Raw genomic sequence first — 24,312 nt, forward strand, 5'->3', positions numbered from 1 at the left:
TCCTCTGGATTTTCTCCTCAACCCTCAAAAGGGAAAATCCTGAAAAGAAAGTAACTGTATTGCTAAGGTATAATCATGGAGGTTCTCTTCTGTTTTTGCTTTACATTGTCTTAAAAATGCTACTCTTCCTTTGGGAGGAAAGATTTCCACAGTTCCATTTCTACCTTAAGTTTTCTCCAAAATGAAGCATCTTCCTTCCTTCCTTCCTTCCTTCCTTCCTTCCTTCCTTCCTTCCTTCCCAGTTCAAGACTTTTTCTGCACCTGGTTGCTTTCTGCACAAAAACACATTTCTGCTCAAGAAACAGCATTTTCTGTACACAGAAATATTACTTTCTGCAACATCCCAGATATTGACCAGACCTTCGGGAAACCTAACATTTAACCCGGAGAGCCACAGCAGTGTGGCAAAGTAGTTAAAATGTTGGGACGGAGCAATATATTTGCGCTGGGCTTGAGGAGCAATCCGATGCACTGATCCTTTTAACTGACATTTTCACGGCACTGAATCTTTTTTGATTGTTCCTTTCAAATTCGCCGTATTAATGTGGATGTGAGGTTGGGGGGATCTGGGTTTAAGTCCTCCATTTAAACCATGGAAAGCACGGGGGGGGGGGGGGACTTGGACACTATTCTCAGCTTGACCAACTTCACAGGGTTGTTGTGAAGAAGCAGACAGTCATGGAGACCACATTGAGCTCATAGAAGGAGAGACAAGATATAAAGGGAGCTGAGTGGAACAAATAAATAAATACACAATCCTGAGGTTTCCCTCTGTCTCCCCTTTCTTTGTGGTTGACTCTACAAACTAGCTAAACCTTTAATCAATCCTGTTCCCATGCTTTGCTATGATCTGGTTTCAAGAATCCAGTTATTTGTCTGTCTATAAGTTAGAAGGCTGGATCCAGTTCCAAGCTTGGAGATTGACTTTCTGGACTACAGTTCCCAGAATCCTGCAACCAGCTTGGCCACACTCTTTTGGGGACTCTGGGAGTTGTAGTCTAGAGAGCAACATATGGAATGATCCACCTATCCATAACCGATATGACCCAGTGATCTGTTTTGACCAACGAATGTGCCATAACTGGAACTACATGGATTTTGTGCAAGGGTCAGCCCTAGAGAAACACAACGTCCAAGCTTTGTATCTTTCTGGCTCTGTCCCTGTTGTCCTTTTAAGGAGCTGAGCCAAGCCAAAAAGGAGTTGGAGGGCTGTCGTGGGTCACGGGAAGCAAGACTCGGACAGATGGACCAATGGCCTGATCTCAATATGTTGAGAAGCCAGAGTGATCCATATTGTCTAGGGCAAGGGACATTGAATTTGGAGGAATCCCAAGCCATAGTAACAGAGCAAGGTGCTCAAGGAGGAGCCTTCAGGTGAGAGAGTAAGTTCTCTGGTCCTAGTCCATTCGGGAAGTGTGGACTCAATGGGAAGGTTTTGGAGTTAGTAGACCCAAAGCCTCTTCTGATCCAAAGCCCTTCCACATCTGACTTCCAATTAATGCTACCTGAACAAGACGTCAGAAGGTTCTTTGGAAACCAGGATGCTTGACATGAGGAGTGGGGAGTCTCCCTGTTTGCTAGTGAACCTTACTTGATTTTTATCTGAAGCATGGGATACCTGGGTTCAGGGATAAACAGCAATTCAAATACATTCCCTTGTGGATTTTCCACCATGTTGGAGATCTTATGGTGTCCCTCCATAAAACCGTTGATATCCCTGCCTTGTAACAAGTTGATCAATAGTTCAGTGATTACCAAACTTTGGACTTCAACTCCCATAAGTCCTACTATCTTGGCCAACAGATAGGAATTCTGGGAGATGAAGCCCGAAACATCTGGAGGACCAAAGTCTGGAAACCACTGATTTAGTTCCACCTCGCAGACACCGTCCAGCAGAGATTCTCCAGAGTTTTGGGTGAGGGAGATGTCTTTCTCAGCCCTCAGGATGAATTGGGAACTTCTGTCTGCAAAGGATTTGCTGTTGGCTACAATGCTGTGGTTCTTCCCCTTAAAAATAATGGCCATAATTCTGTTGGGGACTTCTGTCTTGGTAAATGACTTATGCCTATAGGAATTAGAGTCGAGCAGTTCTGTAATGTCCATATCCAATAAAGGGCTGCTGTTATGTTGCTACATATGTGGTCAAGCAAAGTGACCGATGCACACTGGGACCAGTGCACAATGGGATTGTTACACAACATTGCATATTGGTCCTGTTGTGCATTAAGACACCATCCAGGGAGTGGTGATGTCCATTGGGACATGCTTACTGATGGTCCATCATGCATCTTTGCCATCCACTAACCCACATCCAACGCAGGTAATGTTCCCCTTTGTTGCAAAGGCCAAGTGAGGAGAGGCCTACCCTGGGGCTGGGGACTAACTGGATTAATTGTACACGAGTGCATATATATATATATATATATATATACTCGCAAATGATTGTCTCTCTATTCTTTCTTCTGGATGAAGACACTTGTGAACAAAGCAAACACAGCAGAGAAGCAACCAAGGTGTGAATGATTTTCTCATTCCTTGCAAAGCTAGAAATTTGGGGACAGAAGTGGAAACGGAGGGTGGCCACGTCCGCATTGAGCCCCCCAAGTTGCACCTAAGAAAAATGCCCAAGCTAACCTCATTCCTCCATCTCAGCTCTTTGGTACAAATCTCCCAACAGCCGTGGCTGATTCATTTTCTTTCCGTGAAACCGTAACAAAATGAGAGAAGATGGCCGAAGAAGAGCAGGAAAAAACAAAGTAGGAGAAACGAAAAAGGACAAAGAAATGCCCACGATCACATGAAACGAATTGGTCCATGCACAGACCTCCGAGTCGAAAGGAAATCTTGTCGGACGAACAACATGTCAAAACTCTCCTCCCCCCTCGACCCACCCCCTCCCCATAATTATTACATTACTTCAAGAAAGAGTATATATATATTTTTTCCGTTTTTTTCATGCATAAATCAAATTTTCATTTCGTCTTATTTCTTTCTTCTTCTTTTTTTTGGTGGTTTTCTTTTTCTTTCTTAAATTACATTTGAACACGTAAACACATATAATAATAATAATAATAAATACTCTCGATAAGACGTGACTGAGCAGGAAAAGAATTACAAGAACACATCCCCAAAGCGAAAGGGCGTTTTAGTCTTATTTTATGGATTTTCTTTTTTTAAGGAATTGTTTAAATACGAAATCTGTAAACTCCAAAGAACCTTCATTCTCTCTCTCTCTTTTTTCTCATTCTCTCTCTCTTTTTTTTAAGAAAAAAAAATCAGGAAACTAACCAGTTTTTAACTTCTTCTCCTTCCCAAACATTCAATATGTCTCCCATTTGAGCATGTCAACTTAATACCAACATGCCATCTTCTGCAAAAATTATAATTTAACAGTATAAAGCTTCAAGTTGCAAATTCCAAAAACTAGCTAAGTAATTATCATTATCATTATTATTATCATCATCATTTTTTTTTGTCACATAAACTATACATTAAATATTTTTGAGGTATTTCAGAGAGCATTGTCAAAGGCTTGCCTGGTGTGTGCTGGAGAGAGAAGTAGGGCAAGGATAGCTTGGTTTGGTTCATACATATATATGTATATATATTTCTCTCCTGAGTGGAGAACATCTTTGGTATCAAACTAGCCATTTGGGTGTTGGATCAAAAAAATATACATCGAAGGGGGACAGTTTAGGTCAGTAGGCAGTTTCGGGTCACTTTGTGGCTGGAGGAAAACACAGCGTTTGTACAACCTAGTATCAGAATTGTACTGGAGACAGGTTATTTTGGAAAGCTTGGGGTTTCCAACCCCCCCCCCCCCCCAGAACACCATTAGCAGGTGCCTAAGGCACTTGCAATATTCAGCAAGGCCTGATGGGCAACCTGTCTTATGTAAAAAGGATGCACAAACTGCAATCTAACACGTTTCAACAACACCCTCCATTGCACCCAGATACCAACCCCAAACTCCATTTGAGGCTGTTCCAAGGTGTGCAAACACAAGAAGGTGATGCTGAGGTTATCAACAGGGTAATTTCATGTCTGGATATCCTATATTTAGTATGCATCCCTATCGCCAAACATTACATTCCCCTTTCTTTCCTATTCCAACTGGTCAGGGATCCTGCAGCTAGGACTGGCTAGCCAGTCAGCAAGAGCAACATTTTGCTGGCAGAAAAGGGTTGGATTGGATGGTCCTTGGGGTTTCTTCCAACTCTATGATTCTATGATGACACAAAGCCACAGCAAAATATGGACCAATGATGATTTCTAACTTCACTCAGACCCATTTTGCAGGCCTCCAAACTAACCGGAGGACATGTGCATCCTTGTGTGTGCATTTTGCATGGGGAAGTGAGGTGCATGAACTCTACCAATCCCATTGCAACTTTACTGTTGGCACTACCATGTTTGCAGTCTGCCTCTGAAGATCAGACAGGAGTGGGGGAAACAGATGCAACCCCATTTTCTCTAGTTAGCTGTGTGTTTGTCCAGCCTGAAAACCCTTGTTTCCTATCCTGGATTTGATCGACTAACCCAGTTTTGCCCTCGGGGACCAATTGCACACACCTAAGACAATGTGCAAAGTGATTCATCCGCGCTTCTGCACACAGGTGAATTACTAGTGGATTGCGTTGCAAGGGGACAAAGAAGAGTCCCTAGGTGGGAATAAGGGGAATTAGGAACACAGGGGATTTGGGAATGCAATTTTCTGTCCCATCACCCAAAGGCTACAAAAGTCACCAGACTCTATCTGATAAAGAGAACTGAGGTAATATAGGGCAAAAGACCATGGAAAGGAATGGTTTACACACCTTTGGTTTGGGAACAAGGCACTCATCTTCTCTCATTCTAACGTTCATATTCTCTCTCTTTCTCTCCTTTCTCTCTCTCTCTCATCTTCAGATGGTTTGGGACGGCAGGGGGATTCGGGTAGAAATTGGATGGATAACTAGCGGATGGACGGCTTGGAAAACAGCAAGGGAAGAAGGAAAGGTGTGGGATATGTGTGTGTGTGATTTCCAGCACAAACCAGGCAAGGGGAACAAAATCTTTGGTATCAGGTGTGATTTTCAAATCACAAAAATTCGAAAACTCAAGTGAGGTAGCCTATATTTTCTGGTTCTCACTAAAAATGTCTTTGCATGGTTTGGGGCCCGTCGTTCGTTCGAACTCTCCTTCTCTCTTCCGTCGGGTGTTCTTCTCGTCCAAAACCGGACCCCGTGTTTCTCTTCCACTCTCTCTCTCTTTCTTTTTTTCTTTTCGGTGGCTTCTCAGCCCTTAAATACTTTATGAAACCAGGTCCGGGAATCCACCATTGTCCTCCTCCATCGTCCGTTCATTAGCATCAACACATCACAACAAGACAAGAAGACACAGCAGGGCGAGGGACACTCTGTGGGGAGGTGGATCCAGGAGAGAAGATTTTTGGGGGAATGTTATTATTTTTTTGGTTTCGGTTTTTAGTTTTCTTCCCTTTTTATCCTCTCTCCTTCCTTTTTAATTTTTCTTTAAAGATAATTTTTTGGCAAAACATACCTTGGCATTTGCGACAGTCCCTCTTCCAGCTTGGTTCTTTCTATTGTCTCTTTGGCTGTACCAACCATCTCCCCCCACAAAAGAAAACAACATCCCACACCCTGATTGGCCATAATACCCAATAGATTGGGCCAAAAAATATTAATATCATTATTGTGGTGAAGTTAATGGAATATTTGTAGAGGTTTGTTCCGTTGCTTTCCTTCCTTCTTTTGACGTCAGGGATTCTTATTCAATTGTATTCTTCCCCAACCTCCTCCTTTTCCGTCCCAAAAAAAGGTGCCTAACCATCCATCACTCAACACATTGTCATCCGTGTAAAGCGAACGCAAAAACCAACCCTTCCAAAAGCCCGTTGCGTAAAGAGGGCGCTTTTGTATTTTTACCCGCATCGATCTGATATTGTTTAAAAACAGCCACACGGACAAGAAAGACTCCCATGTTGACCATGGAGGTGATGAGGCTGAGATGTTGTATCCTCCCCTAGGCCTTCTCAGTCTCCTTTTCCTCCAGTCCTTCTGGGCAACGCAAGATGAAAACTTTGCCATGTCAATGGCTTCTTGTTTTCCTGAACATGTATTTTTTAAAAACTTATTTTGGGGGTTGTTATTAGGCCTTGTTAGGCTCACCATCAATTGGCCCAGATGATGTTCGTCTTCAAGGAGTACCATTGCATATCTGTCTTCTTCTTCTCTATTTTTAAGGCAGGCTGCTTCTTGGCACAAACACAAAAATAACTTGGGCATCTTTCGTACATTGATCCTTTGGAGATTTTCCTTTAGCATATAATTCTAGGTTTGGGATGCTGGTAGGTGGGTGAGAATGGGTGATACATTTCCATTCACTCTTTCCTCCCTACTCTCAAAGTAGGTTTGCACTTAAATGCATCGATTTCCCCATCAGATCCGTAACCCTGCCCCGGCTGTGCAACTCTCCTCGTTCGATTACTCTCATATCCAAAATTTCTAGTTTTCTTGCCTTTATTTTGGTAACAGAGACATAGGAAGGAGGCCGAAAGTGAGGTTCGTAAGTATTTTGGGAGGAGGTGGATGCAAATAATACAATTTGGGGCTGGTCTTCGGATTGAAACCAAGGTTGGATGGAAGGTCAGCTGCCAGTCCAGTGTCCAGGAAAGAAAGCCAAACTCCTGCTCTTCTTTCCTTTGAATTCTTTAAAGCTTTTATATTTTTAAATACCCGATTCATGTACCTAAAATGTGCTTCATGACCCGCTTTATCTCTAGGTGACACAGTGCAACTAGGTTTGGATTCCCCCGCTACTGATTCAAAGGGGAGAAGAAGGGGGTATCTTTCATAAGAGTTTCTTCTTTTTCTCCCCCCTCCACACTTTGGCTTGGAATTCCTTTTGAGAGGAATCATCAAAGAACAAGAAGTCTTCTCTTGGATTAAACTTTGTTTTGGTAAATTGGGACCACGTGTTTCCCGTCTGGGTTATGCAACACTTGGTGCAGATTTTCATGGGAAAGGGAAGCGGTTCTTGAAGTGGGTTTGAGAGAATGGGATGTGAGCAAGAAGATCAGACTCGGTCGGAGATGTTTATGAGGACAGAGTGATGATGTTCTGATGATGATCTTTGAATGTCCTACCATGCTATTCCCCTATTGGTATCATGAATGTCGGAGCCAGGAATGGTTTTGTTAAAGAAAAAACCCTTGCCTTGCAGAATGAGAAATGCCATGTGCACATGGACCACTAATTGATCCTTCTTGACATTTGTAACTTACAATCACTTGTAATCCTCAAGGGAATGGGAAAGGGTTCCCACACAACTCAGTCAGATGCTTTCCCCCAAAAAATAGAAGTGGTCTTTACCAACTTAGCAGTGACTTTAGCTTTAAATGCGACGGGGAAGGCAAATAACTGGATATTTTAGACCTGACAGATGTCCCAGAAAGCAAGACACACGCTGGTTGTGTCTTGCTTGTGCCAATGGAACCGTAACAACAAAAATAAAAAGGACACATATTTAAAACCCAAGAATGGGAGGATGCAAATGAGGAGGAGGAAAATATAATTACATCCAGTCCAACAGTTGCACACTTTCTTGCCCTCCTCCCCTGAAATTTTAGGTGTTTTTTAAGGCATACATTGCACACTTGCTCTGTAGGTCATGATTGGTTATTATGAGACTTTCATTCCCTAATGACAACTTTAAAAATAGGCTTCCTTGGAAAACATCTGAAAATGAAACTGTTTCTTATCTGCATTCCTATCTCTCCTGCTCAATTTGACCATCAGAATAACATAAACCTCTCCGGCCTGGAATTTTATAGGAAAGGGGCATTTCTCTGCTAAACCAAAGGTTTCGAGGGATGGCTTGTGAGATGGGAGGGTGAGGAAAAGCGAACTGGTTGTAAATGTCAAAACAGAGGTGGAGAAGCTAGACGCACCCATTGCAGAGGTGGGCACATGGGTGTGCATGGTTCATAGTTACTCGATGTGTGTGCGCATAGTTGTTCATGCGTGAAAAGGGGAATGCACGCATGGAAACAAGGGTGAGCTCTTGTGTGTGGAAACGGAGGGGACAGAGATGTAGAAAGTGAGATGTCAAGTGATAGGTCATGCTTTGGAAAAAGTGCTTGTCGAGGAAGAAGGGATGCCAGGGTTGGTGCCGGGCTCCTCCTGCCAGCGATTCATACACCGTCGGCGGGCGTTCATGAAGAAATTGCTGACCGTGTTGAGCTCCAGGCCCAGTTGTTGTGAAATGGTCATTTGCATCTCCTTTGAAGGGCGCTTGTTCTCCTTGAAGATGGCGATCAGGGTGCGGCGTTGGAGGTCCGTGAAGACCAAGCGCTGCTTCTTGGGCTGTAGATTCCTGTCTTTCTGCTGTTCCTGTTCTTTACGTTTGCACGCTGCATGGATTTCAAAAAGGGGAAAGGGGAAGGAGAAGAAGGATATGGCTATGAAAGCAAGGCAGGTCGCAGCGGTTTCCAACTATTCTCCCTTCCCACCAAAGCAAGGAAAAATGCCATGCCTCCACCCTGAGCAAAAACAACCACACCAAACAAAATGCATGACTGAGGATTAGAACCCTGTTTTTCTCTCCCACCCCCAAATGTTGAGTTGCTCAGGAAGCAGAATAACATCTTGGATTAATTCTATTTTCAGGGATCATTATCCGTCGGTCAGGCTTCACCTGAGCTTCACCGGATATCCCTGGTTGGCTAGCCATATAGGGTTTTTTTCCAGATAACAACACTGGTGGGCTCCCTGGTTAGCTAGACTTTCAGATTACAACAAATATTATCAAAGAGATGAATTTATACATCATATGTTCATCGGATTGTGGTCACGCTGACGTTCCTACAAAGGATTTGAGGATGGGGCAGAATTTATTGTTTTCCTCCAGTACTACCCAGGTTTGTACATTTAGATTACACAGACTAAACTGAAACACCACTCTGATATAACTGGAAGTTTTGGAGGGACCTTTGTGGCAGAATTTTGACCACTGCAATAACCAAAAAGAGTGTGTTATGATGGCATAAGTTGGACTTAAAGCCATTATAACACACTAATAGCATGCCAGCCTTGGTTCAGCCTAAGCAACCCACCCACCACAAAGAATTAAAAGTGACTCCAAGGATAGACGGCTAGTTCTTGCAATGGATGCAGTCAACCCATGTTCACATCTACTTAATAGGTCCAGTAGGGGTTTATATAGGGGTTGTTCGTTTTTTGCAGTGATTTGCTCCCCAAACCTGCAAAACTGTTGCTCTTAACAGAAAAAAACACCCCTAGATTTCAAATTCACGTTAAAGGATTGGGAACAATTGGCGCACCTCAATCGAAACCCCAGCAGATGAATGGAAAAACCTACCCTAGGACCATCAGATGCTTGCAAAGAAAACAAACAAAAATAAACCTTTGTGGTACATAACAGTAATAATTTTTTTTCTTTTTCTTTAAAAGAAAGGAAGATACCAACATTTTGAAAGAAAACAATGACACAGATTTGCAAATCAGAACTCAGATTAAAGCATTTGCTATGGCAAACAGCATTTCGTTCTCATCCCCTTTCCCTTCCCACCTTCCCACCTACTTCTCGTCACACAAAAACTTGTGTGAATTCAACAATACAACATCTTTGCCATCAAACAATTGTGGTCCATGGCTTAAGTTGAGTGATATACAGGTCCCCCACATATCCATAGTATCATGCTTTCACTTACCTGCGTCCAGGAAAAAAAGGACTCTCTAGGCATCTGGAGGTTCTCCAACGCAACTCTATGGTCGACTTTCACTGACTATAGAGTTGCACTGGAGGAACTCCAGATGCTCAGAGAGGTGACTTCTCTAGGCATTTTATAGGATCTCCAGCATGATTCTATGGTATTCTATGATGGTTCACTATTATCCATGATTTCATTTATAAATGGTAAGTCTGGAAAGATATCCCCCATAGATACATTTCATTTCACATATTTTGGGGCTTTTGTACAATTTTTTTGGGAGGGGGGAACCTGAGATTTTGCACCCAAAAGAGCACCTATCTGTAGAAAGCTACCTATTTTGTACAAAACACTCTGCTCTGTGCTTTCAAACGCTCAAGGGCATTGTGTCAAAACCAAGAATTTCTATGTATATGAATTTTTCACAAATAAAATGTCATTGTGCAAAAAAATAATAATTGAAAGAAGAGTTTCCATGCATACAATTTTTTCACAAATAAAGTACTGAAGTGTGGAAAATCATTGGGGAAAACATTATAGGAACATCATTGAAATCATTTGGAATTATGATTGAAATCATTCAATCCTTTTCGATATGAAGTACTTGACGATCTATTTCCCTTAGTATGACTTTGCTATGGCCTTGTTATTTGGGGCGGTGGTGGTTTGAAGGGGAAAGGAAGTAATGTAAGTAATTAATGGTTTAAACCAGCTACTCCTAAACTCTTGTCCCTGCATCTTTCATCCTGCAAATGAAGCATGGAGGATAATAGGAAATCTGAAAGAAATCCTTCCATTCTTTTAAGGTGTGCATGGAGAGAGGGTGGGGGAGATGGCGCTGGACGGTTTTGCAGGAACCGTCTTAACATGACTGTTTGCCGTTCGATATAATTACAGCTCCACCGAGAAAGAATCGATAGCTGCTGTAGTCAAATCTATATTCCGAGGAGCTCCAAAGCTGTAACTGGTGGAGTCCTTTCATATTTCTCTGTCCCCTGTGGATGATTGCCTAGGCAGTCTTGATCATGCCGCCAGGTGACTCTGGGGAAAACCAGGGAGCAAGCGGATGCATTTCTCTGCTCTGCAGACCTATGGCGGTGGTTGCAGGGTGTGTGTGAGGGATCCCTTTTTATAAGAAATAAAGAGGACAAAAAGGCACACTGTTTGAGGTGTTTCATGTAGGGGAGTCTCACCATTTAGGGACAGGTCTTTGTGTCGGACTAGAGACCAGGGTTCAAATCCCCATTCGGCCGCAGAAACCCACTGGGTGACCTTAGCTGAGTCATGCTCTCTCAACCTCAGGGGAAGGCAATGGCAAACCTCCTCTGAACAAATCCAGCCAAGAAAACCCCACAATAGGTTCATTTTAGGGTTGTCATGAGTTGGAAACGACTTGGAGGCATACAAATCATACACATTTGAATGTTGGACTATGACGCTGGAGACCAGGGTTCAATTCCCTGCTCATCTGTGGGTTGCATTGGGTGCCCTTGGGTGGGTCACACACTCTCAGCCTCAGGAGAAGGCAAGGACAAACCTCCTCTGAACAAATCGTGCCACGATAGGTTTGCCAACCCACTCCCACTCCAGCCAAGGCGTGTTGTAAACACTTTACACACTGAACAAGATACCTCAAATCCCTTATTTTGGGATGTAAGCCCCTCATGTCTGTCCACCACATCATTTATCTATGTGGACAATATCTGAACATTGTGGAGAAACACATGGCTAGGTTACTTGAAATCAATACTTTCATTTGGCATTTAAGTAGAAAACAAACTTGTTAATAGCTACTTGCTGATTGTCAGTCCTGCCTACCATGCATTTCAACTGTTATTATTGCTATTTTGAAGACCCAGCAACACTTTTGTTGTGCTACACCACCCATGTGCGACCAATTGTGTATTTGTGGACGTTTTGCCATTTCCTCGTTCCCAATGAATTCAGTGGTACACTAAAGTCCCTGAAGAACAGTTACATGTCATTCAACCTCTACGCACATAAAACATCAACAGCATCTGGCATGCTGATAGTGAGATACACAAGTGCATCTTACACCTGTGTCTTTTTTATGACACTGCGGCAATTGGCATCTTCTTTCTCCTTCCACAGCGACCAAAGCCTTCCTCCAGCTATGGTTTTGCTGCAATAGCAACCCCCAAATAGCTATTTCATGGCTGGTGGAGAATGCAGTGGATTGGAGAAGAATCTGGCTATGTCAATGAAGCCAGGTGCAAACTGATGACATCGTGACTCTGACGGATCTCAGCAGAGGATGTCATTGGTCTATGGCTGACCATAGGGCATGGCCCGGCGCTTTTTCTTCTCCTCCATCCAATCCGAGAAACAGCTGCTGGCAGAACCAGTTAACATATGTATGTATGTGACATATAGATAGCACCCTAATAGTGACATATGCAGGTGCAAGTCCATCTTAAGCCTGCATACACCTTTTTTGGGGAGTCACTGTGGAAGCTGGCATTCTCATCCTACCTCCACAATCTCCGATCTCCAACCCAGGATAAGTACTGAACTGTGATTGTCCCTTTTTCACAGCCTTTCAATGGATGGTGAGGAATGGTAGGAAGCAGAGAGGTGTCTGGCTATTTCCCCGTAACCAGATGCAAAATAATTGTGTCATCCACTGAGACCACAGAACAGTAGTTCTCAGCCTTGGGTCCTCCAGGCATTTTAGACTTCAGCTTCCAGAATGCCTGATCATTTGGGCAAGCTGGCTGAGACTTCTGGGAGTTGAAGCCCAAAACATTAAGAGAGTCAAAAGTTGAGAACCACTGCCATAGAAGGACCCTGTTGGATCTTAGCAGATAACATCAGATAACCTGTGTCTTAATATGGGGCATAGCCAGATGCGTCTCTGACTTCCTTATGCTCTCCAGCCACAGAAATCTGTTCAAGAGAGAGTGAGAGTTGCTGCCACAAAACCACGAACCCCTGAGTTGCTCCATGGGGGAACAATTTCAGACTTCCACCTGCAAAATGTCTATAGTATATAGGTTCTTGACCATTAAACTGTACAAACAAACCATAGTCATGGAGTAATATTGCATAAATTGGGGGTCCCTTTAGGGAGAAGGAATAGAAAACATGCATTTCTTTTTGGTCATGAGAAGGAAATACGAAGTCGTTAGAAAGGGGGGTAGGAAGAAAGTTGGGTTGAAGTCAATGAGACTGATACGGAGAGATTCTCCCATCCCAACCAGCAATTGACTCCCAAGGAAACTGTGCGTGGAGCAGAGAAGGATTCTTTTCCCTTTTGACTTCTTCTCCTTGAAGTCTCAAGACAATGAAGAGCGACCAGTGAATTGTTTCTAAGACTGGGAACATATAATGGAGACAATCAAGTGCCTGGCTGTTGATAGGGGACTATTATCTCTCCCTGCATGAGCTTTCGCCAGGGATCATTCCCCACAAGCTGAAGGACTGGGAGGCAAGCAATTCTGCCATTGTGCAGATACACATAGTGCACTCTCTCTGTTTCTCTGTGTGTGTTTTCCATTCCCCGGCAATCTTGAAGCAACACCATAACCTGCAATTTTCTCTCCCTCCCCTTTTGACTTAAGTGTTTTTGATTCAGAGGCACTACAAAAGATTCTCATGTGCACAAGGAACGGTGTTCAATGCGCACATGATGACTGTAACTGGGACAAGGGGAAAACATGGCTGGAAGATTCTCCCCTCTCCTTCTGTGTGTCATGGGTCAGCCAGAAACATAAAATGTGGTTAAGATGGGCACAAAGGTGGAAACTGGTGCAGAGGTGAGGAGTGAGGGGCAACAGGGTTGGATCAGGCGCTGCCCTGCCATGCCTTCCTATTGCCTCATTTGCCTTGCTGACCACTTGGCCACCCATCGCCCACCCAAATGCCCAGCCAGGGTGACTAGCTAGGCAAATGAGGCAGGAGAGAATGGAATGGACATAGGCTTCCCCTTCTACTCCGGTGCTTTGGCTCCCTCATCTGAGAGAGCCATGGCACCAGAGAAGTCTGGAGGAGCATATGAGCACTTGCCCCTCTTTCTCCGGTACATTGGCTTCCTTGTCTGAGAGAGCCATGGCACCTGAGGAGGCAGGAGAGATGGGAGAAAGTCCCAACCAGGGGTCACCCCTTCCCTGAAGTGTCACCAAGTGAGGACTGCGCTCCCCGCACTCGCCCAATGATGCCACTGCTGCTTCATGGTTAGGATGGGGAAAATTTTAGGGTCCTCCTCCCAAAAAAATCCACAAAACTGAATGTAGAAGAAATAAAAACTGAGATTATCCCCTCCACTAATCTATGATTCTTACTGCTCTAGGAATACAGGCAACAGAAGGGATTAGATTCTCTTTATAGATCTTTGCAGCAACCAACTATAAGGAATACATAGGGTTCAAGGTGTCATGGGTTTCCTTGGCCACTAGGTGGCAGTAGGTTTTCATACACAAGCCCAGCTCCTCCAAATGCATACACACAAAAAGAAGGATTTTTATGGCACACAACCTGCACACGTCAGAGAGAAATAGTAATACCAGTGAAGGGGAATATCTGAACATTCAGCATCTCCATCAGTCAGGCTGCATGGAAAGTGAACAAGTGTCTTGCTTGGTCCATTTAAAATGTCTTTTATGTGTTTGTAGGGATGGAATCAGAATTCACCCATTTCCCAACCAGGGGTGAATCTGGAGTTCCTGACCCTTTGAGAAACTTGTGCGGGAAGAAAAACAGCATGTCAAAAATCCCCACAACTTTGAAGGAACTTTTGGTTTTGCTGTTCGCACACAACCTAAACTTTTTTTTTACGGGGGAAAAGGCCTAGGAGTTTTGAGAAACTGCGCAGGCATTTTAAGAAACGGAGTGTCTGTTTGAGTAACTGGACAGCTTTGCCGTGAAAAATTTATCCTCGTAGTTTTATACCATGCCCATAAATAAAAATAATAATAATTAAAAAACCTCATCCGCTTACAGTGCTTTTCACTCTGAAGTTGGGAAAAGGGTGCAAAATGAAAAAAGTTGCACTCTATCTCTCTATAGAAGGTGGAAGGTTAGAGTTAGGGTTATGGTCTGGTTTAGGTCAGGGTTAGGGTTTTGGGTACAGTCAGGGTAAGGATTAGGGTTTTGGTCAGGGCTAGCGTTAAGGTTTTGATTAGGGTTATGGTCAGGGTTTTGGTTAAGATCATGGTCAGGGTTTGGGTTTTGGTTAGGGTTTCAGTTAGGGTCAGGGTCAGGATTCATGTTTGGGTTAGGTTTAGGGTTTGGGTTAGTGTTAGGGTCATGGCTAGGGCTGCAGCCTTTGCTGGCTTAAACGGTATGTTCTTTCCCATGCTCAACTCTGTGAATCTTTCAATCTCCATGCCAAAAGCTGTGGAGTTTCTGGATGCCTATGCAGTTTTTCTGGCAGCTCTGAAAGAAAAGTGGCACAGTTTCCTGTCACTGGAGGGTGGGAATTTCCCGAGTGTCATGAAGATACCAGATTTGAAAAGTCTTTCATTGTTCTCAACATATGTCCGGAATGTGAAAAATTGAGCTTTTCCCATCACGAGCGTGGCACAAACTACGACTAGGAAGGTCCTGTTTGCCCTACTCTGGGGGTCACTCTTTGCCAGCAGCCAGAGGCCGGCAACCCCATCCGTGCCGCTGCCATGATTGGTATGCAGCTGGCATGCCCTGCGCGCAGCATGCTCTCCCAAGCAGACTGTCTGCCGCAACACAAATTAAATCTTCCTCTGAACTCGGCAAATTGGGATGTAACACAATACAAAAAGCTCCTGAGCTAAGAGGGCTCCTGGATTCACCTCTTTTGAAAGGGAGTCTGTCATCTGAGGAAGGAAGGAAGGAAGGAAGGAAGGAAGGAAGGAAGGCAAGCAAGCAGAGAGAAAGAAAGAAGGAATGAAAAGGGATGAAAAAGGAAGGAAGGAAGGAAGGAAGGAAGGAAGGAAGGAAGGAAGGAAGGCCCATCAGCCTCCTTCCCTTTTCTTCCTTCATTCTCAATCTCTTCTCCTTTTGAGCCGGCCCCAGCTAATGTGACATGAGCCAATTGCTCCTAATAAACTGCCAGAGTAACGCAACATGGCAGGCAAAGTCTTGCCTCAGTGCCAGAGGGGACCCGGCGAAAGGTTGACAGCTCCATTACCTGGCGCAAAGAAAGAAACCCACAAAAGCCACCCAGTCGGTAGCCAGAAAACTATCAACTTTGAACAGGCTGGGCTGATTTTTGGCTCGGTTGCCCCTAAGAAGCATTATGAATGTTTGCAATAAGCCACTGGCGCTCTGGCGATGATTTCCCACCTGCTCAAAACCTGTGAGTAAGATTGATGGGGAAACATTTCCTTTCTGGCATGGAAGAGTGTGAGTCCCTGGCTACCGGGCTTCTATAAATCATGACACAGGCCACTAGTTGGAAAAACCCTCCGCCAGCAATGTGTCCCAGAAAAGCCAATCAATGGGAGTTTTTGGAATTATTTTCCTCCTCCTCTACTTGCAAGTGCATTCCAAGGCCAAGGGATGCAAATCCATCAGCAATAATTAGACGCAGGCTGTACCTGCGTCTACACTGCAGAAATTAATGCAATTTGACACAACTTTAACTGCCACAGCTGCATGGTATGGGATTCTGGGGTTTTTAGTTTTGTGAGCTACCTAACTTTCTTGGTTAGAGAGCTCTGGTACCGCAACAAATTAAGGCGGGGTACATACCGCCACTTTGCGCCGCTCTGCCGCCGCCGCCAGTAGGTCCGCGGGGGAGCCGGAGCCTTCACACGGCCCGACTCCCGTGCGGACCAAAAAAGAAGCTCCAAAATGGAGCTTCTTTTTTCGTCGCGTTTGCGACGTAGCGAGGCGCCAGGGGCGCGCTCGCTACGTCACAAGCGGCGCGACACGTCTGGACGCTGTGCGTCCAGTACGTAAAGATGGCGGCGCCCATGTGGAAGGGGCGCCGCCATCTTGTACGTATTCTATACGTACTAGGGTTAGGGGGGTGCGGAAGCACCGCCCCTTCCTAACCCTAGTACGTATAGAAGACGTACTAAATGGCGGTATGTATCCCGCCTATAAATCCCAGGTTTCCACAGAATGGAGCCAAGACAGTAAAAGTGGTGTTAAACAGCATCATTAAAACAGTGCAGATGCAGCCTCCTTACAACAGTTCCACTGCCATCCAGTCTGTTTCTGGGTACAATTCCTACCCCTAATCCTCTAATTCTGACAGAGCATTAACATAATCTATTAACTCCAGGATTGTCATCCTAATCCTAACTCCCTCATCCTGATAATCCCCTAACTCTGAGAGTGGGAACCTAACCCTAACCCGAACTCCAGGACTAGAACCCTAGCCCTAACCTTAACTCCGGGACTGGAACCCTAGCCCTAGCCCTAACCCTAACCTCATTCTGCCAGAGCATCAACATCATCCCTAACCTTAACTCCAGGACTAAAACTCTAACTCTAACCTTAACTCCAGGAGTGGAACCCCTATCTTCACCCTAATTCCGGGACTGGAACCCTAACCCTACCCCTACTCCTAAGCCTAACTGCCTCATTCTGCCAAGGCATCAACATAATCCCCTAACTCTGGGATGGGAACCCTAACCCTAACCCTAACTCCAGGACTAGGAACCTAACCCTAACCATAACCTTAATTCCGCAAGTGAAATTCAGTCCTCACTGTAATTCTGGGACTGGAACCCTAGCCCTAGCCCTAGCCCCCGGTTGTGCCAGAGCATCAACATAATCCCCTAAACTCTGGGATGGGAACCCTAACCCTAATTCTAACTCTAACTCTGGGACTGGAACTCTAACCCTAGATCTAGCCCTACCCCCTAATCCTGGCAGAGCATCAACACAATCCCTTAACTCTGGGATTGTTACTCTATCCAGAGGATGTGGACATTGTCATGATTGCATGCATTTATTAATGGGGTAGAAATTAGTTCAATTTAACAGGTCTGCGCCAGTTCAGCATGCCATACTGAAATGGATGCGCTGAAACTGTTGTATTCCATGGCCTACCAAGGAAATCCCTTCTTTCAATGGTGGCTGTTTTTTATCCCAGCTTGAAATGAGTGTCTTTTAATACACCGTTGGATGTTATGAACTCTTTTCCCTCCGGCATTTCTGAGAGTAATTGTGGAGATCTGGCTGGGATTTCCCTCTGCCCCCTCCTCTTTTCCTTTTCCTCTGCCGTAATGCAATGGGCTTATAATGGACGACGTTTTAATTTGTTGCTGAGATCTTAAGCGTGCCGGAGGAAAGATCAAGCGGCATTTGAGGGGAAGGAAAAGACTATTGTCATCAGGCCTTCAATGGCTGAAGAAATGAGGAGGGCTGAAATTATGGAATGGCCTACCAAAACTAGGGCAATCGTGGAGAGGTAGGACCTACTTTTGGGACCTACTCGTGTGCCCCTGGAGTGTCTTTGTCAGTCCTCCAAGACTGCTAATGCCTCATATTTTTTCAAAATATTTTCAATTTTCAGGCCATTATTATTCCTAAATTACACAATGCATATGAATATGTGAAAATACCCCCCACCAGCACCCCAGAACTCAATACTACCCCTCAAATTTCTCCATTTTCCTTTGCAGTCCCTCTCAAAATGGCTTCTGGTTGCCATTTCGAGAAGGACTGAACCTGGGACTTCCCACATTTTTAAAAGCACCTTTTCCACCAGAGACATGGTTTAATGACCTTTCACATGCAAAGCAGTAAAGCTAGGGCCTTTATCTGAAAGGGAAACCAGCTGCACATTTCCTTTATTTAAATTTAGTTAATCATTTCCCTCTTATCAGCTTTAATTAAGGGATACATTCGTATCCATGCGATTTGCTTAACGGAGGGGATGTTCTTTCTGTTTCAAAGCATCCTCTGTTTTGGAAATGCCTTCTAAATCGGATTGCAAAACCTAAGAATCCCAAGAAAGGAAGGCAGCACTCGGAAGTAACTAATTACCAACAATGAATTACTAGTAATTAATTCCTCTTTGCACTAAGTGAGTTGTATTACCATGTTCACTTTACGCAGCGTTGTTCCTTTTGGGCCATGAATAACTTTTTGGTTATTTTGACAGTTATGGAGGTGTGGATCAAATAAAAGATGGAGGAGGAAGAATCAGATCATGTGGTCCCAATGCCGGCTCATGCCAATAAGAATACGAATACGGATACGAATAATAAGTTGGCTCATGCCAGTAATAATAATAATAATAATAATAATAATAATAATAATAATAATAATAGTAATAAATGGCATGAGCAGGTACTGGGACTGTGTGATCTTCCTAATCCATCTTTTATTGGATCCATACCTCTATAATGGTCAAAGATAATAATAATAATAATAATTACCTGCCTTTCCCCATGGATTGAGGCAGGGAGCAACAACAATTTACAAACAACATCAGTTAAAACAGACACCAATTTAAAAGGACAAATAAGATATACACGCATTAAAACAATTCACAATTAAAATTGCCTTGTGCACTGTTATGGGTTTCAAGAATACAACAAAACAAGCACATTTTGTACCACAGCATTGAGCCATGGCAGTTAAAGTGGTACCAAACTGGATTATTTCTTCAGTCTGGATGCAGCCCGAGTTTCTGCAGCACAGCCTACAATTTTGCAAATACACAAATCCATCTCTTGCGCAAATTTTCTCTTCCACCTTGGGCCTCAAAACCCCAGCCTTCCCAAAGAGAGACCCCACATCTCCTTCATTTGCAGAAGGTGCTGCTGGCCTTTTGCCGAGAAGCCCATCAAAAACCTGTCTGGAGGAGCCAGCGATCAATTCCCCTGTCCAGCTGTCGAAATATTTAACAGATATTACAGCTAATAGGCAACGAGGAAAACCACAACTGCCAGCCAGCAAGAAAAATGACACAACCGGGTGTCGCAAATGAGGTGTGCTCCTTTCCATGTGGCCACCGGTGCCAGGACCTGGGCAGGGAAGATTCAGGAAAGGGGGAGCTCTTTTGGCACAACAATGACGATGACGACAATTATGACCATTATCATTATTTTATACCCCACCTTTCTCCCATCGAAGGACTAACAAGGGCTGATCATGCTTAGTTTCTAAGATCAGATGGAAACTGGTGCCTTTAGTGTATTTAGGCCCTTTCATCTTGGACATCTCCAGCGTATGGCAAACCTTTTCATAGGGTTTTCTGGGGCTGAGAGTGTGTAATTCATCCAAGATCCCCCAAAGAATTTCTGAGCAGGAAACTGAACCCTGATCTCCAGCGTTGTGGTCCAACACTCAATCTACTATACACCATCCCAAAGCAATGGATTCAGTAGTACTCTTGCACAGACGTGTAAATTTCATGCACAAATCCATGCATAGAAACACAGAAACACGCAACCTTCATTGTCCTTCAAAGCCCCCACCCCAGGCCCATTCTCACATTCTCTTCCAGCCCCATTGCAACCCAGGCTGCCCTCCAGCTCCAACCTCCCATGTTTGTTCCTACTACAGCGCTACTCAATCGAATCGACGCAGGCAGAGATCAATGGCCCGTCCTGGGTTGTTGTTGTTTTCGCCGTTTCCACAGAAGTTGTGGGAGACACAAGGGAGGACAAAGTCTTTCACAGCTGGAGAGGGAGATCGGCCAAGGAAGGTTCTGGGAAAGAGAAATTTGATTGGAAATCTATTGGCTCCATCCCATGATTTATGGCCTCTTTACCAGAAAGGAACGGCTCTCTACCAAGCGGGGAGCATTTCGAAAGGCAACGTTGGGCTGAGTGGTAACATCCACAAAGCGGAGTATTTTTGTGAAGGCTTTCTGTGAGTTTTTCGGGCTTTGTGGCCTTGTTCTGGAAGAATTTATTCTTGACGTTTCGCCTGCAGAAGATGCCAGCCTCAGTTGCAGGCGAAATGTCAGGAATAAATTATTTCCAGAACATGGCCACAGAATAGTCCAAAAATAGCCCCCCAAAACCACAGAAAAATGTGACTATTTTTGTTTTTCCATAAAGGAGGAAGCAAGGTTTGACCCACATCCTCAAATAAAATAGATGCTGTGAAGTCGAAGGCTTTCATGGTCAGCATCCATAGTTTTTTTGTGGGTTTTTCGGGCTATGTGGCCATGTTCTAGCTGAGTTTATTCCTAAAGATGCCAGCCACAGATGCAAGGGAAATGTCAGGAATAAACTCTTCTAGAACATGGCCACACAGCCCGAAAACCCCACCAAAAAACAATTAAACAGATGATCCCTGAAAGTAATAAAATATTTGTTGTTGTTCTGTGCCTTCAAGTCATTTCTGACATATGGGGACCCTAAGGAAAACTTATCATCAGTAGCGTCATAAGGCAGTGCAGGGGTTTTTGTTCAGTTTGCCATTGCCTTCCCCTGAGGCCATGAGAGTGTGCCTTTGGTCACTTTTGGGCACCTCTTGCCCAATGGGTTTCCATGGATTCAAAACCTGGTCTCCCTGAGTCCTAAAGCTTGTCTACATAATTAAAATACTCCTCATTCCCATCCATTAAGATGCGATCCAGCAGCATGCGATTTGCAGAAATTCAGACCTCTTGCACCAAACAAAACTCCTTGCAAACCCCATAGGAAAAGGCTTTGTACTATTTATTTACTGGAGTATCCACAAGGATGTGCACTATTCTTCTCATGGATCATATGTCTGTGCATTTTCAGCATAGGGAGGGCGAATGCATACAATTTTGTGCAGGAAATAGAATGAAGCTTCGATGCAAACATGCAAATATCCGCAGCCATTTGCACAATACACTTCCGTGTAGCCCTTAGTCCAACTGCGGGAGAAAGGCGGGATAGAAATCTTGGAAATAAATAAAAAAGAAAATAAAGAAACCCTAAAACCACAACACCATTAGTGTAGTTGTTTGCCAGGCAACCTGTGACACAGATTTTGGCCACAAACCTGACAGAGTCGGTGGCACATTTTTCCTTTTAAAGGTGGTCACTTTTGCAAACTGTGAATAGTCTTCAAAAACTGTGCCATTGTTTCCTTGCAGCAGGAAGATATATATATATATATAATACGCAAACACACACACATATACACATATTGGTGCAAATCTATGCAAATTTGTGCAGGATAGTGAAGACAATTAATATTGTTGTTGTTTCTTTTGAGAATGAAATTAATGAAGAACGGCCTCCCTAAGAAACAGGTTTCAGTTTGGGAATTAATACCAGCTTTTGGATTTCAGTTTTGGAATTTGTTCAGGAAATTTGCTTCCAAAACTGAAACCTGTTTCTTAGGGAGGTCATTCTTCATTCATTTAATTCTTGAGTGAAATTTCCTCAAAGGAGAAACCGGGGGAAAATCTAGGGGTCGGTCCATTGTGAAGAAAGAAGCCAACTATAATGGGCAGAAGGGGGAAATTGTGTGGGGAAAACACTGGGATGTGTGTGTGTAATTTCTATAGGTTCCTCCTGCCGTTCCTAATGACCGAACAGGGGTCCGTTGTGCCAGTTGAGGCGGCCCCAGATTTGCTGATTGAATGGAAATTGGAAAAGGCGTTAATTCCTCACGCGATATAGATCATCGGGAGGAAGACTGATGCTCGGCCGGTGAGTGACGGATGGGTTTTAACATCCCTCAGAACTTGAGATGATGTCCGTCATAAAAATCAAAATGAAATTCAACATTTACATTATGCACAATCTGCATTTGGATTTTGATGCCGCTATGTGTGATCCAGGCATAGTGAATGTTAGACTAGGACTCTGGAAACCAGGGTTCGAATCCCGGCTCGGCCATGGAAACCCACCGGGGGACCTTGGGCGAGTCACACTCTCTCAATCTCAGACCCATGGCAAACCTGCTTTTGAAACTTGCCAAAGAAATGCCATGATAGGTCTGCCTTAGGGTCACCATGAAGTTGGAAATTACGTGAAGGCACACAACAACCACGACAACAACGAGAGGCGGAACAAAAAGAAACTGAAACATACCCAAACAGGACATGCAATTGGAAGACCAAAGAAACCAGAACCATGCTAGGCTCCTTTAGGCACACAACAACCCTGTGAGGTAGGCCACACCAAACCCCACAGTTCCTCACAACTGGCTGTCTGAGCAAGGCCTGCTGGGAAATGAAGTCCAACAACCAGCCCATTGGGAAGAGGGATGTAATCTTCCACCAAGTCTCTTTTTCAGGAATATCAGGTCATTTCAGCAGTTTTTGTCCCACCGCAAGGAAGTCTTTGAAAACCACACTGTTTTTCCAAAACACGTTTGCGAAAATTGCACAAAATTGCACAAAACATGTGCTAAATTCGTACAGGGTGTTGTTGTTTTTTGCACAGAAAGGCCCATTTGCAACCCTGCAAAAAATAACATCCCTTTGTAGAAATATTATTTTCTGCATAGAAGTGTTGTCTCTTGCAGAGAAAATTTTTTTTTTCTTTTTCTGTACACAACAACCGAGTGCGAATTTTGTGCAGAATAATCTCTGGTCTGCAAAAATCCTCCTCAATCCAGGATCCTTTCTGTCCACTCAGACTAATGGATTCAAAATGTGTTACAGATCCTAGGTATGTTTATATTAACCCCAAAAACCTACTAAATGAAAAAAGAAATCCCATTTCCCCCCCTGAACAGACTCATAGATCAGTTCAGTGGAGACCGACCTCACCATTAAAACTTATCTAAATAATAACATATTGGATTTACTTAAAACTCAATATTCTGTCTCTCTGGTTTCTGGAGGAAATGAATGGTTTCAGGGCCAACCTCCACGGTTACAAAGGACTGAGGGAATGGCATGATGATTGTTATTTTTATCCCGTAACCCTCATAACTCCCTGCCTCTGCACCCACTTTCCCCCCGCTGCCATCCCTTTGTTGACTGTGCGAAGCCCAGGGCAGACATGATGGCGGTGGCAGGCCTGCCCCTCGGCCCTCAGCCCCAGTCCTGGCACCAGCAATGGGCTTTTAATAGGCGTATTTTCACATTAGTTCTGGAGCTTTCAGGACTTATCAGTTAAATGAGCTTTTTCAAATTGATCCAAAGGTCACCCAGAGAAGTTTTCACGGCGCTCTTATCTCTCTCTTAAGGTCCCAGTGGCAAAGAGAGTAGTGGGAAAGGAGGAAGGAAGCAGGAAGGGCAGGAAGCAGGAAGGAAAGAATAGGAGAAGAAAGAAAGGAAAGAAGAAGGGAGGAAGGGAGGATATATGGAGAGGAGGAAGGAAGGAAGGAAGGAAGGAAGGAAGGAAGGAAGGAAAGAAAGGGAGGGCAGGAGGAAAGAAAGAAGGATATATACAGAGAAAGAAGGAAGGAAAGAATAGGAGAAGAAAGAAAGGAAAGAAGGAGGGAGGGAGGGAGGGAGGGAGGGAGGATATATGCAGAGGAGGAAGGAGGGAAGGAAGGAAGGAAGGAAGGAAAGGGAGGGCAGGAGGAAAGAAAGAAGATATACAGAGAAAGAAGGAAGGAAAGGATAGGAGAAGGAAGAAAAGGAAGGAAGGCAGAAAGGAAGGAAGGAAGGAAAACTAGGAGAAAGAAGGAGAAAGAGAGACAGGGAAGGAAGTAGAGAGGGAAGGAAGGAAGAAAAGTAGGACAAGGGAGAAAGAGGGAGAGGGAGAGGGAGAGGGAGAGGGAGAGGGAGAGGG

The 24,312-nt window shown here is 44.2% G+C and overlaps 1 protein-coding gene across 1 annotated transcript in view; it reads right to left on the minus strand.

Moving 5' to 3' along the window:
- Window positions 1-5,276: 5,276 nt before the first annotated feature.
- LOC149308305 (hepatocyte nuclear factor 6-like) overlaps window positions 5,277-24,312 on the minus strand; it is a 38,404-nt gene continuing 19,368 nt past the window's right edge. Inside the window, 1 exon segment of the mRNA XM_089535515.1 lies at window positions 5,277-8,413. Coding sequence (XP_089391641.1) covers window positions 8,121-8,413 — 293 coding nt within the window. The 3' untranslated portion in view covers window positions 5,277-8,120.

The sequence above is a fragment of the Sceloporus occidentalis genome, unplaced genomic scaffold (genome assembly GCF_023333645.1).
Source record: "Sceloporus occidentalis isolate IW3139 unplaced genomic scaffold, rSceOcc1.0.p SCAF_8, whole genome shotgun sequence".
NCBI classification, from domain to species: Eukaryota; Metazoa; Chordata; class Lepidosauria; order Squamata; family Phrynosomatidae; genus Sceloporus; species Sceloporus occidentalis.